Raw genomic sequence first — 15,608 nt, forward strand, 5'->3', positions numbered from 1 at the left:
CTAAAGCATGCTTGTAGTCCAAGGTATGTAGTGCTGCTTTTCCAGAATGAGAATGGGGCTTAGGGAAGAAAACAGGAAGTACAATGGACTGACTGAAGTAGAACTCTGGTAACATTTTAGGAAGGAATTTAGGATGGTTTCAGAGAACGGCCCTATTATGGTAGAACCTGGTGTAATGCGGATCTGCCACAAGGAGCATAAAGTTTGTTGACTCATCTGGCAGAAGCAAGTGCTACTAAGAACAGTACTTTCCAAGTAAGGAACTTCAGGTACTGATTGGTTCAAATGGAGGTTCCATGAGAACTGTGAGGATGAAATTAAGATCCCATGCCACAGGAGGTAGCTTGATAGGTTTATTTCATACAAAACCACCTTTCATGAATCGAACTAGCAAGGGATGGACAAAAATTGGCTTATTATCAACCCTTGAGTGGAAAGTACTAACAGCATTCAAGTGTACCCTGACAGATTTAGTTTTGAGGCAGTAGGTACTCCATATGAGAAGGAAGAGAGCACCTAGCAGGATCAAGTGCTCTAGCTACACACCAGAGTGAAAATCTTCTATGCAAAAATGGAGAAGGCTTCCTAGAAATTAGAGTATCCTAGAGACACCTTCTGAAAGATTTAAAGGAACTAAATCTAAGTCATCAAGAACCACGCTGTCAGGGCTAGAGAATGGGAACTGGAAGAAGGAGGGACCCATTGTTCTGAGTGATCAGGGTTGGAAAGGGTTCTAACCTCAACGGTTCTTTGAATGATAACTCTAGGAGAAGAGGGAACCAAATCTGTCATGGCAAGTAAGGAGCAACTAAGATCATGGTCCTTTGGTCTTGGCGGAGCTTGGGAAGGGTTTTTCCAATGTGAGGCAATGGGGGAAAGGTGTATAGCAGATCTGTTCCCTGATGGAGCAGGAAAGCATCCAGTGCTACACGGTTGGGAGTGTAGAGCTTGGAACAGAAGCAAGGAAGTTTGTTGTCCTGTGGAGAAGCAAAGGGATCTATCACTGGGGCTCCCCACTGCTGGAAAATTCAACGAGCCACAGGCATGGCTCAGGGACCTCTCGTGAGGCTGAAGAATTCTGCTCAATTTGTCCACCACAGCATTGTTTGCTGGATAGGTAAACAGCCCTTATAAAGATGTTTCGAGAAGTTGCCTAAGTCCATATCTGGATTGCTTGTTGACAGAGGAGATAAGAATCTGCTCCCCCTTGTTCATTCAGATCATAATCACGACCTGATTATGCATGCGGACAAGAACTACCCGATTGAGGTGGTGGTCCTGGAAAGTTCTGAGGGTATTCCAGACTGCTCATAACTCTAGGAGATTGATATGATCTGTTTTCTCCTGTGGGGACCATAAACCTTGTATGTGAAGGCCATGGAGGTGTCTGTGGTGAGAACTTTCTGATGTGGAAGGGGCTGAAGGTAAAATTATGTATCATACCTGATAATTTTCTTTCCGTTAATCATAGCTGATCAATCCATAGACTGGTGGGTTGTGTCCATCTACCAGCAGGTGGAGATAGAGAGCAAACATGTGCTGCCGGAAACTCCTCAGTATGTCGATATCAAAGCTCCATCCGCAGGACTCAGCACTTAGAGAATTACACCCACAAAGGGACACTCTGCCCAGCTCACCACCGCCGAAACGGGGGAGGGGAATCCGTCCAGCTCATCCCCGCGGAGCGGGGGAGGGACACCACCCCGCCGATGCGGGGGGATCTGGCTTATCCTGCAACCGCAACCGCGGGAGGAGCTGACTGACCCTAACACCGCCGAAGCGGGAGGGGTACAAAGCTGCCCTACAGCCGCACGAAGCGGGAGGGAATGCCGGCAGAATTTAAGTCTCAATCCAGCCCCGTAAAACGGAGGGGAGAGGAATGCAGCAGCTCACTGTAACACAAACTCGTCTCAACTCTTGAAGAATCCAAGTGAAAAAACTTGAACATGAAGTCCTCCTGAAGTAACTGAAGACTAAACTTGAACCTAAAAATTCAACCAGAATATAAACAGTACAGATATCTGGGAGGGACTATGGATTGATCAGCTATGATTAATGGAAAGAAAATTATCAGGTATGATACATAATTTTACCTTCCATATCATCATGCTGATCAATCCATAGACTGGTGGGATGTACCGAAGCAGTACTCACCCAGGGCGGGACATTGAAATCCCTGACCTCAACACTGAAGCTCCAAACCGGGCCTCCGCCCGAGCAGCCACAGTCAAGCGGTAATGCTTGGAGAATGTATGGGCCGATGCCCAAGTTGCCGCCTTGCATATCTCTGCCAAGGAGACGGACCCGGCCTCTGCCATCGAGGCCGCCTGAGCTCTAGTGGAGTGAGCCTTCAGCTGGATAGGCGGCACCTTCCCCGCGGCCACATAAGCCGCTGCAATGGCTTCCTTGACCCATCTTGCCACTGTAGGCTTAGCAGCCTGCAGACCCTTACGAGGACCTGCAAACAGGACAAACAGATGATCCGATTTCCGGAAATCATTGGTCACTTCCAAGTATCTGATGATAACTCGTCTCACATCCAGATATTTGAGAGCAGAGAATTCCTCTGGGTAGTCCTCCCTACGAAAGGAAGGGAGACAGAGCTGCTGATTCACTTGGAAGCGAGAAACAATCTTGGGCAGGAAGGAAGGCACTGTGCGAATAGTCACTCCTGCCTCAGTGAACTGCAGAAAAGGCTCTCGACATGAGAGTGCCTGGAGCTCGGAAACTCTTCTGGCTGAAGTGATAGCCACCAAAAAGACTGCTTTCAACGTCAGGTCTTTCAGAGATGCCCTCGACAAGGGTTCAAAAGGCGGCTTCTGCAATGCTCTTAGCACCAGGTTGAGATTCCACGCAGGCACCACTGAGTGCAGAGGAGGGTGCAGGTGATTAACTCCCTTGAGAAAGCGCACCACATCTGGCTGCGAAGCAAGGGAAACACCCTTCAGGCGGCCCCTGAAGCAAGCCAGAGCCGCTACCTGGACTTTAAGGGAACTGAGCGACAGGCCTTTCTCCAGACCTTCTTGCAGGAACGCCAACACTGAAGAAATTGGAGCAGTGAAGGGAGAAAGTGAGCCTGCTTCACACCACGCTGCAAAGATACGCCAAACCCTGGCGTAAGCAGTAGAAGTAGAGCGCTTCCTCGCTCTCAGCATAGTGGCGATGACCTTGTCTGAGAAGCCCTTCTTTCTCAGACGCTGCCGCTCAATAGCCAGGCCGTAAGACCAAAGGGGGAGGGATCCTCCATCACCACGGGACCCTGATGTAACAGGCCCTGGCAGCCGCAGAGGATCGTCGACTGAGAGCCTGATCAAGTCCGCATACCAGGGACGTCTGGGCCAATCCGGACCTACCAGGATTATCCGGCTTGGATGCTTTGCCACCCGGTCTAGCACCCTGCCCAACATGGGCCAGGGCGGGAACACATAGAGAAGCTCTTGTGTCGGCCACTGTTGGAGAAGAGCATCTACTCCCAGGGATCGAGGGTCCCGTCCTCTGCTGAAAAAGCGCGGCACTTGGCAATTGGCCGATGACGCCATCAGATCTAGGCTCGGCTGGCCCCAGCGCTTCGTGATGTCCAAGAACGCCTGAGCAGATAGCTGCCACTCTCCGGGATCCAAGGTATGGCGACTGAGAAAGTCCGCCTTGACATTCATGACTCCGGCAATGTGGGCCGCTGACAGCTGTTCCAGGTTCGCTTCCGCCCACTGGCATAGATTCATGGCCTCCTTGGCTAGAGGGGCGCTCTTGGTACCTCCCTGGCGGTTGACATAGGCCACAGCCGTGGCATTGTCCGACAGGACCCGTACTGGCTTCAACGCCAGTACCGGGATGAACTCCAAAAGCGCCAACCGAATGGCTCTGAGTTCCAGGAGGTTGATAGACCACTTTGCCTCTGCAGGAGACCAGAGCCCCTGCGCTGTCCTTCCCAAGCAGTGGGCTCCCCAGCCCGACAAAGAGGCGTCCGTCGTGACAACAATCCACTCCGGGGTCACCAGAGGCATTCCTGCAGACAACTTGTCTGTCTGCGTCCACCAGCTCAGCGCCTTGCGCACTGCTGGGTCCAAGGGAAGGCGCACAGCATAATCCTCCGACATCGGAGTCCAGCGCTGCAGCAGAGAGTGTTGTAGTGGTCTCATATGAGCCCTGGCCCAGGGCACTACTTCCATCGTGGCCGTCATAGAGCCCAACAGCTGCACATAGTCCCAAGCCCGAAGAGGAGAGGCTAGTAGGAACTGGTCCACCTGAGCCTGAAGCTTGACAATCCGATTGTCTGGCAGGAACACTCTGCCCACTTGGGTGTCGAATCGAACTCCCAGATACTCCAGGGACTGAGTTGGGCGCAGCTGGCTTTTCTCCCAGTTGATGATCCACCCCAGGGAGCTCAAAAGAGCAACCACCCGGTTCACAGCTTTGCCGCACTCTGCATAAGAGGGGGCTCGGATCAACCAGTCGTCCAGATAAGGATGGACTTGTACTCCTTCCTTCCTCAGGAAGGCCCCGATGACCACCATTACTTTGGAGAAGGTCCGCGGAGCAGTAGCCAACCCGAACGGGAGGGCTCTGAACTGGAAGTGTCGGCCCAGGACTGCAAAACGCAGAAAGCGTTGATGAGGAGGCCAGATGGGAATATGCAAGTACGCTTCCTTGATGTCCAAGGATGCCAGGTACTCTCCTGCCTTCACTGCCGCTATAACAGAGCGGAGAGTCTCCATGCAAAAGTGCCGAACTTTCAAGGCCCGATTGACCCCTTTGAGGTCGAGGATAGGCCGTACAGAACCTCCTTTCTTTGGTACCACAAAGTAAATGGAGTAACGCCCCTTGCCAAGCTGATTTTCTGGCACCGGAACGACCGCACCCAGGCGGATCAGATTGTCCAAGGTCTGCTGCACTGCCACAGCTTTGACCGGAGACTTGCAGGGAGAGAGTACAAACCCGTCTCTTAAGGGTCGGCAGAACTCTAGCTTGTAGCCGTCTCTGATGACTTCCAGCACCCAAGCGTCTGAAGTTATTGTGGTCCACTCGCCCAGAAACGAGGACAGCCGTCCTCCAATCTGCACTGGGGCGTGGACCAAGGCCCCGTCATTGGGTACGAGACCCTGGGGGAGGACCGGAGGGAGCACCTCCGGGACGGCGGTCTCTGCGAAAGGAATGCTGCTTGGGGGAGAAGTTCCTCTTGAAGGAAGAGGGGGCAGAGGAGCCCGACCTGCCCGGGCGGTACCGACGGGCTTCCTGAAACCGTCCTCTGGAGGTACCGGGGCGAGTACTAGCCCGAGCCCTGACCTCTGGTAACTTCTTGCCCTTAGACGTGCCGAGATCGGTCACGATTTTGTCCAGCTCAACCCCAAAGAGCAGCTTGCCTTTAAAAGGCAATCTAGCCAGGCGGGATTTAGAGGCGTGGTCAGCAGACCAATGCTTCAGCCAAAGCCACCGCCGCGCAGAGATTGTCTGAGCCACGCCTTTAGCTGAGGCCCTCAAGACATCATACAGCAAGTCTGCCAAATAGGCTAAGCCCGATTCCAGGGCCGGCCAATCAGCCCTCAAGGAATGATCCGAGGGGGAAGCCCGCTGCACCATAGTCAGGCACGCCCTGGCCACATAGGAGCCGCAAACTGAGGCCTGCAAACTTAAAGCAGCCGCCTCAAAGGACGACCTTAAGGCCGCCTCCAATCTTCTGTCTTGGGCGTCCTTTAGGGCCGTGCCACCTTCCACCGGCAACGCCGTTTTCTTAGTCACCGCAGTGATTAAAGAATCCACGGTAGGCCACAGATAGGCCTCACGTTCACTTTCAGGCAACAGATAGAGGCGGGACATAGCCCTTGCCACTTTAAGGCTCGCTTCCGGGACATCCCATTGAGCCGAAATTAAGGTGTGCATGGCATCATGCACGTGGAAGGTTCTAGGCGGGCGTTTCGTCTCCAGTATAATGGCAGAGCCAACAGGGGCTGAGGGAGAGACGTCCTCCGGAGAGGAAATCTTCAAAATGCCCATGGCCTGCACTAACAAGTTGGGCAAATCCTCTGAGCTAAAGAGCCGCGCTGCAGAGGGGTCATCCGCTCCATCCGAGCGGGGATCCGTCTCCTCCAAGGAATCTGCAAAGGACCGTTGGGAGAACTCAGATACGCTGCCCTCATCTACATCGGAGGAGACAAAGTCCTCCAAGGCCTGGGAATCAACCCGAGGGCGTTTACCTCCGGGGGCCTCAACCTCTTTACCAGACGAGGGAGCAGGGGCAGCGTTTTGCATAAGGAAGGCCTGATGCAGCAGCAAAACAAACTCGGGGGAGAAACCCCCCAGACTGTGCACTTCCGCAGCCTGGGCTACAGCCCTAGACGCACCTTCAACCGGCGCTCGCAAGAGCGGGGGAGAGACATGCTGCGCATCCAAGATGGCGTCCGGCGCGACACTCCGCGAAGGAGCCGCGCGGGAAGAACGGCGCTTAACTTTAGCCGCTTTTGTGCCGTCGCCCAAATTAAGGGCGTTCATGGCATTAATGTCTCCTACCTCAAGGGCGGCCCAAGAAGAAGCCGTCTGAGCCACGTGGCCGGCCAAGATGGCGGAGGCGAGCAGTGGGGGATGGGCGTTTATGGCGGGAAAAACCGCCACACCGGAGGAAGGACCGGGACACTCATCGGTCACGAAACTGTCACCCAACAAGGGCGAATCAGACTTTAAGACCCCCGCATCCCCTCTAGAAGCGCCCAAGCGATCCGGGGAGCGACTCTTTGCGCCCTCGCCCTCCGACGCCATATGCCATGTGGAGATCAATCGGGGAACCCCCTGCCCGCTATAAAAAGGTAAAAATTACCTGCTTTCCGCTCCGAGCTGTAACGACCTGGTGTCCCAGTGAGTAGCTGCAATAAACGTTTAAATAAACGTCGAAATAAACGCCTTTAAGGACGTTCAAAATTTTTTTTTTTTTAACGGAGCCAGCGGGAGGGGGGAGAAAAGGAGGGACCTGGCGCCACCAGGTTTGCACTTGCTCAAGAAGAGCCCTCAACCCCAGGCACTCAACAAAACCTAAAAATTAGGCTTGGAGGCCTAGCCAGAGCTGCTGCTGTGTATGACCACCACCTGCTGAGATAGAGAACATACTGGGGAGTTTCCGGCAGCACATGACCACATTTAGGGAGGCAAAAGTTTGCTCTCTATCTCCACCTGCTGGTAGATGGACACAACCCACCAGTCTATGGATTGATCAGCATGATGATATGGAAACAGAAATTCCCGGATGAGATTCTGTGGAACTATCCACCACTGTAGAGAGTGGCACAGTGCCAGAATGACCCAAATTCGGGCTCTGAGGGCCCCCATTGCTCGAGACCACGGAGAACTAAGTCCATTGAGGTACTCAGAAATGGAGTCGAGCTAATGGTGCTGCATGGACTGCTGAAGCCATGTGGCCAAGGAGGTGGAACTTAACTGGAACTGTAGATCTGAGCACAGAGATGTACTATATTGTCTACTCTCAGTTGTGGTATAAAAGCTCAACTTTAAACAGTGTCCAGGAGAGTCCCAATAAACTCCAACATCTGTACAGGTTGAAGATGTGATTTGTGGCAATTTTACCACAAATCTGAGGAGTTTTAGGAGATGTATGGTGGAAAGGATGGACATCTGTGCTGACTGTTGGGAGGCTGCTTTGATTAACCAGTCGTTAAGGTATGGGTAGTCATGTTTGCCCCATCTGCGCAGTATTGCATACCACTATCAGGCATTTTTCTGGAAACCCGAGGTGCTGAGGCCAAGCCTCTGTATTAATAATGCAGAGTCCCACACTGGAAGCGTAGGAAACTTCCTGTAAGAAGGGAGATTAGGTAGTGGGTGAATGCCTCCTTTAGGTCTAGAAAGCAGAGCCAGTCATTGAGTTGGATCATGGGAGTGTTCCCAGGAAAACCATGTGGAAATTTTCTTTGAGTAGGTATTTGTTTAAATCCCATAGGTCGAGAATTGGTCAAACTCCCAAGTAAAATCCCCAAACCTTTTCTGGCAGAGGAGCTGGTTCTACTGCATTCTGCCAGAGAAGGGCAGAGAGAGCTCTTGGTGGATGGTTAGGTCTTCTTTCCCAATGCATTGCATAACCATGCTAAATGATCCAAAGTACCCAACGGTCAGAGGTTATAAGGGGCTACCTCTCTTGGAATAGAATCAGCTTGCCTCCCACCGGCATGGCACAGTATACTCTCTAGGAAGCAGTCAAAAACTAGGTTGTTGTTTAGGCTGAGAATGGCCCTGTGATCTCTGTGCTTGCTGCTGCCATGGGCATGAGCACTTGGAGTGTAACATCGCTTAGAGGTGTACAATAAAGAACCAAAACCCCCCTGAAAAACTTCTAGAAGATGTAGCAGTTGAAGGCTGTGGTCTAGAATGAATTTTAATGGTATCTGTATGTTTTTTAATCGGGTCGGCTACCTCCTCAACTTTGTCACTAAAAAACTGCCTTCACGACAAGGGACATCAGCTGAACGTTCTTGGACTGCAGACTCAAGGTCTGAAGCTCTGAGCCAGGAAAGGCGTTGCACGGCTACTTCCAAAGTGGAGATGCGAGTAAAGACGTTGAAGGTATAAAAGGCCTGCCTTGCCAGATATTTGCAGCAATCCAGAAGTTTCCTGTGAAGTTTAAAAAACTCAAAAGCTTGTTCTGGAAGGAAGAAGTCTGCAAAGAGGAGAGCACTCTGTATTAGAGACCTCAAGTAAATTGTGGACTAAAGCTAATATGTAGTTGGTTAACACAGAGGCTTGAAATGTTCTCCTGCCAAAGGAGTCCAAGATTCTAGCTTCTCTTCCTGGAGGAGCAGAAGAATGTGATCTTGTACCGCGAATGTGCTTTAAGGCAGATTCCACAACTAAGAAATGATGGGGCAATTGTGTTTTTTCAAAACTAGTGCATTTGTGTATTCTGTACATAGTATCTATTTTCTTTGGAGCAACCTGAACTGCTAAAGGAGCCTCCTAGTTTTTGAATAAAGTATCCTTCATAACTTTATAAAGGGGAACAATGATTCTCTCTCATGGAGAAGAGTCATAATCTAGAACCTCAAAGAGTACCAAAGTTCATCTTTGGTCTCTAGTTTAAAAGGTATGGCCTGGGCCATCTAACAGACAAAACTAGGAAAGGTTATATTTCTGGGGGAGACTTACGTTGATCAGGTGGCGGAGAAGGTTCAGACGGAATGCCATAGGACTCCTCAGACGAGAGATCCTGTAGTGCTTGGTCTGACTCCCAGAACAGGTCAGAGTCTGAAATACTCCTCTTGGGAATTACATGGAAGACCGTTTCGGCTACAGCAAAGGCTCCGCATGGAGGAGTGTCAAGGCAGATGCATCTCTGAACCAGGAGAGAGTTCTCTGCCAACGTCGACGTGTGGTCAGTTGGGTTTGTGCTGCACCCAATGGTTGACACTGAGCCGGCATGCGGGACCTCTCCCGTGACTGCCACTGCAATGTATCCTCAGGCTAGGCTGAGGCTAGCACAAGCATCCGATAAGACATTAGACTGCATACACAGTAGCCCTAAAATCTCTTCTTTGAACATAGCCCTGAAAGCTCTTTCTGGAAGAGGTGGTGTCGGTACTAACCGGGAAACCAGTGTGGCAGCAGCCTGCAGCATAGCCAGTCTAGGCACAGGAGACCTCGATGACCAGGAAGGCTCTCGTTGAGGTATAATCAGCTGGAGAGCGGTCACTACAGCATCGATGCTTCCTGTACTTTGAAGATGCTGAAGCAGGTGAGCTCTTGGTACCATACCTAATGGCGATGCTTCTTACGTTTTCAACGCTGCAGGTCACTTGATGCATGCGGTATCGACGAGAGCATGCAGTCCTTACACAGCTGCGGTACCGAGTCCGATGTCAGGCATTTGCGATGCAAATGCCAACTCCACATCCAGTGCTGAGTCACCAGCCATGCTCAATGCCGATGCCAAACCAAAAAGTTTGTTTTGCTTAACTCTGCAGGCTTTAAGTATTCTCGACTGCATACACAGACAGAGATCACAATGAATGTCCTGGTGCTCTGGACCCAAGAACTGAACACATCAGTTATAGAGGTCAGTGCCGACAGTCTTATTGCATTGAGCACACTTCTTAGCCAGTCGGCACCCTCTTTGGCATGGAAGAAAAAACAGCCAACGCAAGGTCAAAAAGCTCAACATAAAAAGGTTGATGAGCATGTTAAGAAAAAGGCCTTGAAGGTCTCTAGGATAAAAAAAACAACAACAATTTTGAACAATTTTAGGGTAAAATTAACTACTAGAAAAAGAAAAATATGACAAAGTTTGTCCCGAAAAAGGAAAGGCACCAAAATTTAAGTCTGACACGCTGAATGAGGAGAGATTAGAAATCCAACATCTCTGCTCCACAGAAAACAGCAAGACTGCTAGTCCTGTGATTGACCATTGGGCCACAATGACCTGAGCATGGAGGACACTGCCTCAAAGTTTTTTAAGTGACAGTACACTATGGCAGGCAGGCTCCGTGGATGACGTCACCCACAGGTAGACTGGAAACATTATGCCTGCTTGTCCTCGGAAAGCTCCTGATTTAAATGCATTAAACTTTGTGAACTTACTTTCACCTATTCAAACTTCTCCAAAACAGAGGTAATGGGATTTTAAATTGTTTTATGCAAGGTTGCCACCTAGTGGACAGATTTCGCGTCCACAACTGAAAACGATTCTGGAAGGACACTGGCTCGAGCCTGGATTACAAATAAATTAAAGGGAAAGGGAAGAAAGTCTCCAGCCAACTGCGAATGAAGTATCACAAACAGGAAATCCAAACCGTGGTTCCGACTGAACTGAATATTGTCTCATTTCTCAGCAAATATAAAGCTCACAGCGAGGGGTTCCAATTCCAGCTCCATCCCCGGTCCCTTCGGACCTGCCCCCACCCACCAGGATGCAGGGGGCTTCAAGACTCACCATGTCTCTGATGTGACGTTCTGCTACCAGGTGCTGCTGCGCTTCCTTCCTACGGCGGCCAGTAACACGTTGCACGAAACCCAAATAGAAAAACAGGAGGGCGATACCGACCGCCACCACGGAGTGAACCAACATCTCCTCCATCGTAGCAGCCACACACAGGTCCGATTAATGTACGGACACTCAGCGGGCGGGGCCGAGTCCGGCTCCCTTCGGCCGCGCGCTTAAAGGCGCAGAGGTTTGGAACTCGGGAGTTTGCAAAGAGCCCCGATTATTGGTTTTGCATCAGGACAGCCCAAAACAATTACAATACAGACTAGTGCCGCGGACAAGTAGATCCCGGTGAAGGCTGGTTAGAGCTGAGAAAATGGGGCATCGCTTCAAGTGATAGGCGGACTATCACATGGGTACCTGAAAATCCACGAATGATGAGAGGACAGCACAGACTGAAGACACAGTGTACAAAATACTGCGTTTAATATCCCATGGCTTACGTCTGAAGTATGCAGGTGAATGCCGCACCTGCAGCCTCGTTTTGATCAGAAGACGCTGGCGATTGTACCAGGTAGATGAATCAAGGAGCAGGCTGCCAGTGCACACACGAGTGAAAATGACTAGGGGCGTGTGCCAATGCTGCCAGATGGCAAAAAGTTTTCCAGCCCAAACATTGCCCAATATTAATATAAATATTAATAAGGTAAATATGAATATTGATGAGGTCTATATGAATATTGTCACCACAAATGTTAATATTAATATCAGTTATATATATATTTTATATCATTAAAATACTATGAATTATTAAATAAGGTCAATATGAATATTAATAAGGTTGATAATATTGATATTGTAATCATCCTACTCAACAGCATATTCAACATAATCATTAGGGAGTCCCTATAACCAGCCCCTCAAAATGGCACAATGATTTACAATTTAAAACCAAGCAGCACTACTCTGATGAAAAACTAATACTTCCTTTCTCTGTGTACATCCAAATACTGTACAAGACAGCAATGGCATGTGTACACAGCATATGGATGTACACAGCAAGATCAAATAAAAATGCTACTAACGGAATTGGCAACTCTGCAGTCACTGACTGTTCCATCTGATTAAAAACAAAATCAGATCATAGGAATTCACACAGTAGAAACTGCTACAGACTCCCTTAGCTTGCAGGTTCTCGGATGTCCCTGATTTGCCCGATCTGCTCCTCCCGCGGGAACCAGTCAGACTGCTGATGGCCTGCCACGGTGGCGGGGGGGAGGGGAAGAGGTGCACACTGCACAGACGCCCCCCTAGAGGAGGCACAGAGGGGCTGCCGGCTGCTGCATTGCCCACACGCCGCTCTGGAGTATGCAGGGAGGATGGGAGAGAGAGGAAGGAACTAGCGGGGGGGGCGGGAGAGGGCGACCACATGAACCAGCTCCTCGGCCACTGCTGCTCTCCCACTGATGTTTCCCTTCCTGGTGGCAGCGGCGGGGCTTAGCAGGCACGGCATGATGATTTTCTCTCATCTCCGGTCTGACTGCCCAGAACCCGCACACGCCCTGCACATGCATTGCACAGTACTCCGTCTCCAACGCATAAAAATAAACCCAAGTAAGGCGGCGTATGGGCACTGTAACAGCCAGCTCAAGAGCAGGAGTGAACGAACGTTTGAGCGCCCGCATCATTGAGAGCTGCATGCACTCTGACTCCTTCTGCTGGCGAACACCTTAGTGTTCCCTCTTGCAAGCTTTTCCAAACCGTTCTCACCACAAAGAAACGGAAAATCCCCCTCTGTTACCACATCTGTCTGTCTCTTCTGGCGCCAGAATGTTCACCACAGACAAATTGTATATATTTACTTATAATATTTATATCTCGTTTACAACTAAATGGGTAACAAAAACCATACATAAAAATCAGCAGAGACAGTACAGGCAATGTAAAAGCAACCATTAAACAGTAAAATTCACTATCTATCATCAGATATATAAGAAAGCCATACTGGGTCAGACCAATGGTCCATCTAGCCCAGCATCCAACAGTGGCCAAGTCATGTCATATGTACCTCACAGAATCCCAAACAGTGGCAAAATTAATGCTACCGATCCCAGGGACAAGCAGTGGCTTTCCCCATGTCTATCTCAATAGCTAGACAATGAACTTTTCCTCCAGGAACTTGTACAAACCTTTTTTAAACCCAGACACACTAACCGCTGTAACCACATCCTCTGGCAATGAGTTCCAGAGATTAACCATTCAGTGAAAAAATATTTCCACCTGTTCGTTTTAATAGTACCATGTAACTTCGAGTGGCCCCTAGTCTTTGTACTTTTTGAAACAGTAAAAAATCAATTTACGTTTATCCATTCTACACCACTCAGTATTTTGTAGGTCTCTATCATATCCTCCCCTCAGCTGTCTGTTTTCCAAGCTGAAGAGTCCTAACCTCTTAAGCCTTTCCTCATATGAGAGGAGTTCCAGCCCCTTAATCATTTTGGTCTCTCTTCTTTTAATCTTTTCTAATTGTACTGTATCTTTTTTAAGATACAGTGACCAGAATTGCACACAATACTCAAGGTGTGGTCACACTATGGAGTGATGCAGAGACACTGTAATATTCTCTCATATGTTCTATCCCTTTCTTAATAATTCCTAGCATTCTGCTTGCTTTTATGGCCGCCGAAAAATACTGGGTGGAAAATTTCAGCGTATTGTCAATGATGACACCTAGATTATTTTCATGGGTGCTGACTCCTAGGGTGGAACCTAGCATCAAATAACTATGATTTGGATTATTATTTGCACTTGTTCACATTAAATCTCATTTGCCATTTGGATGCCCAGCTTTCCACCTTCCTAAGGTCTTCCTGCAATTATTCACAGTCTGCATGCATTTAAACAATTAAGTTTTGTGCCATCTGCAAATGTAATCACCTCAGTCATCGGTTCCATTTCCAGATCATTAATAAATATGTTAAATAGCACCAGTCTCAGTACAGATCCCTGGGGCACTCCACTATTCACTCTCTTCCACTGAGAGAATTGACCATTTAGCCCTACCCTCTATTTTCTATCCATCAACTAATTCCTAATCCACAAAAGAATATTGCCTCCTATCCCATGGGTTTTTAAGTTTCTCAGGAGCCTCTCATGAGGGACTTCATTAAATGCTTTCTGAAAATCTAGAAAGAAACTGCACTGGCTCCCACTTAAAGAACGCATTGCGTTCAAGATATGTACGATTGTACACAAAATCATCCACGCAGATGCCCCGGCCTACATGCTGAACCTAGTGGACCTACCTCCTAGAAACGCCACAAGAACATCCCACAAATTTCTCAATTTGAACTTCCCCAGCTGTAAAGGGCTAAAATACAAGCTGATGCATGCCACCACCTTCTCCTACACGAGCACACAAATATGGAGTGCTCTACCCACAGACCTGAAATCAATTGCCGAATCAAATAACTTTCGCAAATCTCTGAAGACATACTTCTTCAGCAAGGCCTTTAATGAGAACCAACAGCTTCACTAAATCACTCTCCGAACCAGCTATAAAAAAATCCACTTGTACTATCACCCGCCTAATCACGTCCTCTTTCTTCTGTACTTAATCTCTACACACTACTAATTGTATCTGATAATCTGAAATGACAATGTCATAACAAAACTATGTAAGCCACATTGAGCCTGCAAATAGGTGGGATAATGTGGGATACAAATACAATAAATAAATAAATTGGCTCACCTTTATCCACTTTTATTCACGCATTCAAAGAAACTAAGTAAATTGGTAAGGCAAGACTTACCTTGGCTGAATCCATGTTGACTCTGTCCCATTAAATCAAGTTTGTCTATGTGTTCAGTGATTGTATTCTTTTAATAATTTCCACTATTTTGCCCAGCACTGACGTCATGCTTACTGTTCTCTAATTTCCTGGATCACCCCTGGATCCTTTCTTTAAAAGTAGGCATTACATTGGCCACCCTCCAATTTTCAGGTCCATCAGGTGTATGCCAGGGCAAATAGGTAAGCTTTCAATCCCCTTTTAAATACATCAAAAGATGACAAAAGACGTAAAGTACCAGGAAGTTTATTCCAGAACAACTGACATTGTGCTTTGTCTAGTAACTGCATAGGCACCTCTGAGGCACCACTAGTTGTTTTGGACCAGAAGACCACAATGGACAAGCATGGTCGTAAATCTGCAAATTCTGCTTGAAATAATCCAAAACTATTTAAATTCAGGGTCTTAAAAACAAGTGTCATCAATTTGTACTGTGCTCTGAACTGAATCAGGAGCCAATGTAGAGCTTTCATCAAACTAATCACATGATCAATAGGTCCCAATCCCATGATCAGTCTCACAGCAGCATGTTGTACCATCTCCAAAGCCTGCAAACAGTAGGAAGACAATTCTATATACAAGCTGTTACAATAGTCTAATCTAGTCAGAACGAGACTTTGCACCACCACCCAAAAATCTGACACTGGAACCATGGGTTTGATCTTAGATAACACATGCAGCTGATAAAAGCATCCATGAACAACTCTAGCAATACGAGCATTAAAGTGCAACTGTGAATCTAATATCACTTTCAAACTGGTAATGTGTTCTTTAATAACAACAGTAACATCAAGAAATTCAACCGGATTCAGCATTCCAGTACCCCCCTCCCCTCCCTCTTTTTT

General features: G+C 48.5%; 1 protein-coding gene across 8 annotated transcripts in view; it reads right to left on the bottom strand.

The window, feature by feature from the left end:
* Positions 1-11,420, bottom strand: part of LOC115470623 (fatty acid amide hydrolase-like) — a 95,211-nt gene extending 83,791 nt beyond the window's left edge. For 5 of the 8 annotated variants that reach the window (XM_030203936.1, XM_030203935.1, XM_030203937.1 and 2 more), the window contains exon 1: positions 10,922-11,418. In XM_030203936.1, coding sequence (XP_030059796.1) covers positions 10,922-11,065 — 144 coding nt within the window. In that variant the 5' untranslated portion in view covers positions 11,066-11,418. Of the gene's footprint in view, positions 1-10,921 lie in introns of all 8 variants that reach the window. The other 3 variants (XM_030203939.1, XM_030203938.1, XM_030203933.1) reach the window with 2 other exon arrangements.
* Between the last annotated feature and the right edge of the window lie 4,188 nt (positions 11,421-15,608).

Source organism: Microcaecilia unicolor, chromosome 5 (genome assembly GCF_901765095.1).
Source record: "Microcaecilia unicolor chromosome 5, aMicUni1.1, whole genome shotgun sequence".
Taxonomy (NCBI): Eukaryota; Metazoa; Chordata; class Amphibia; order Gymnophiona; family Siphonopidae; genus Microcaecilia; species Microcaecilia unicolor.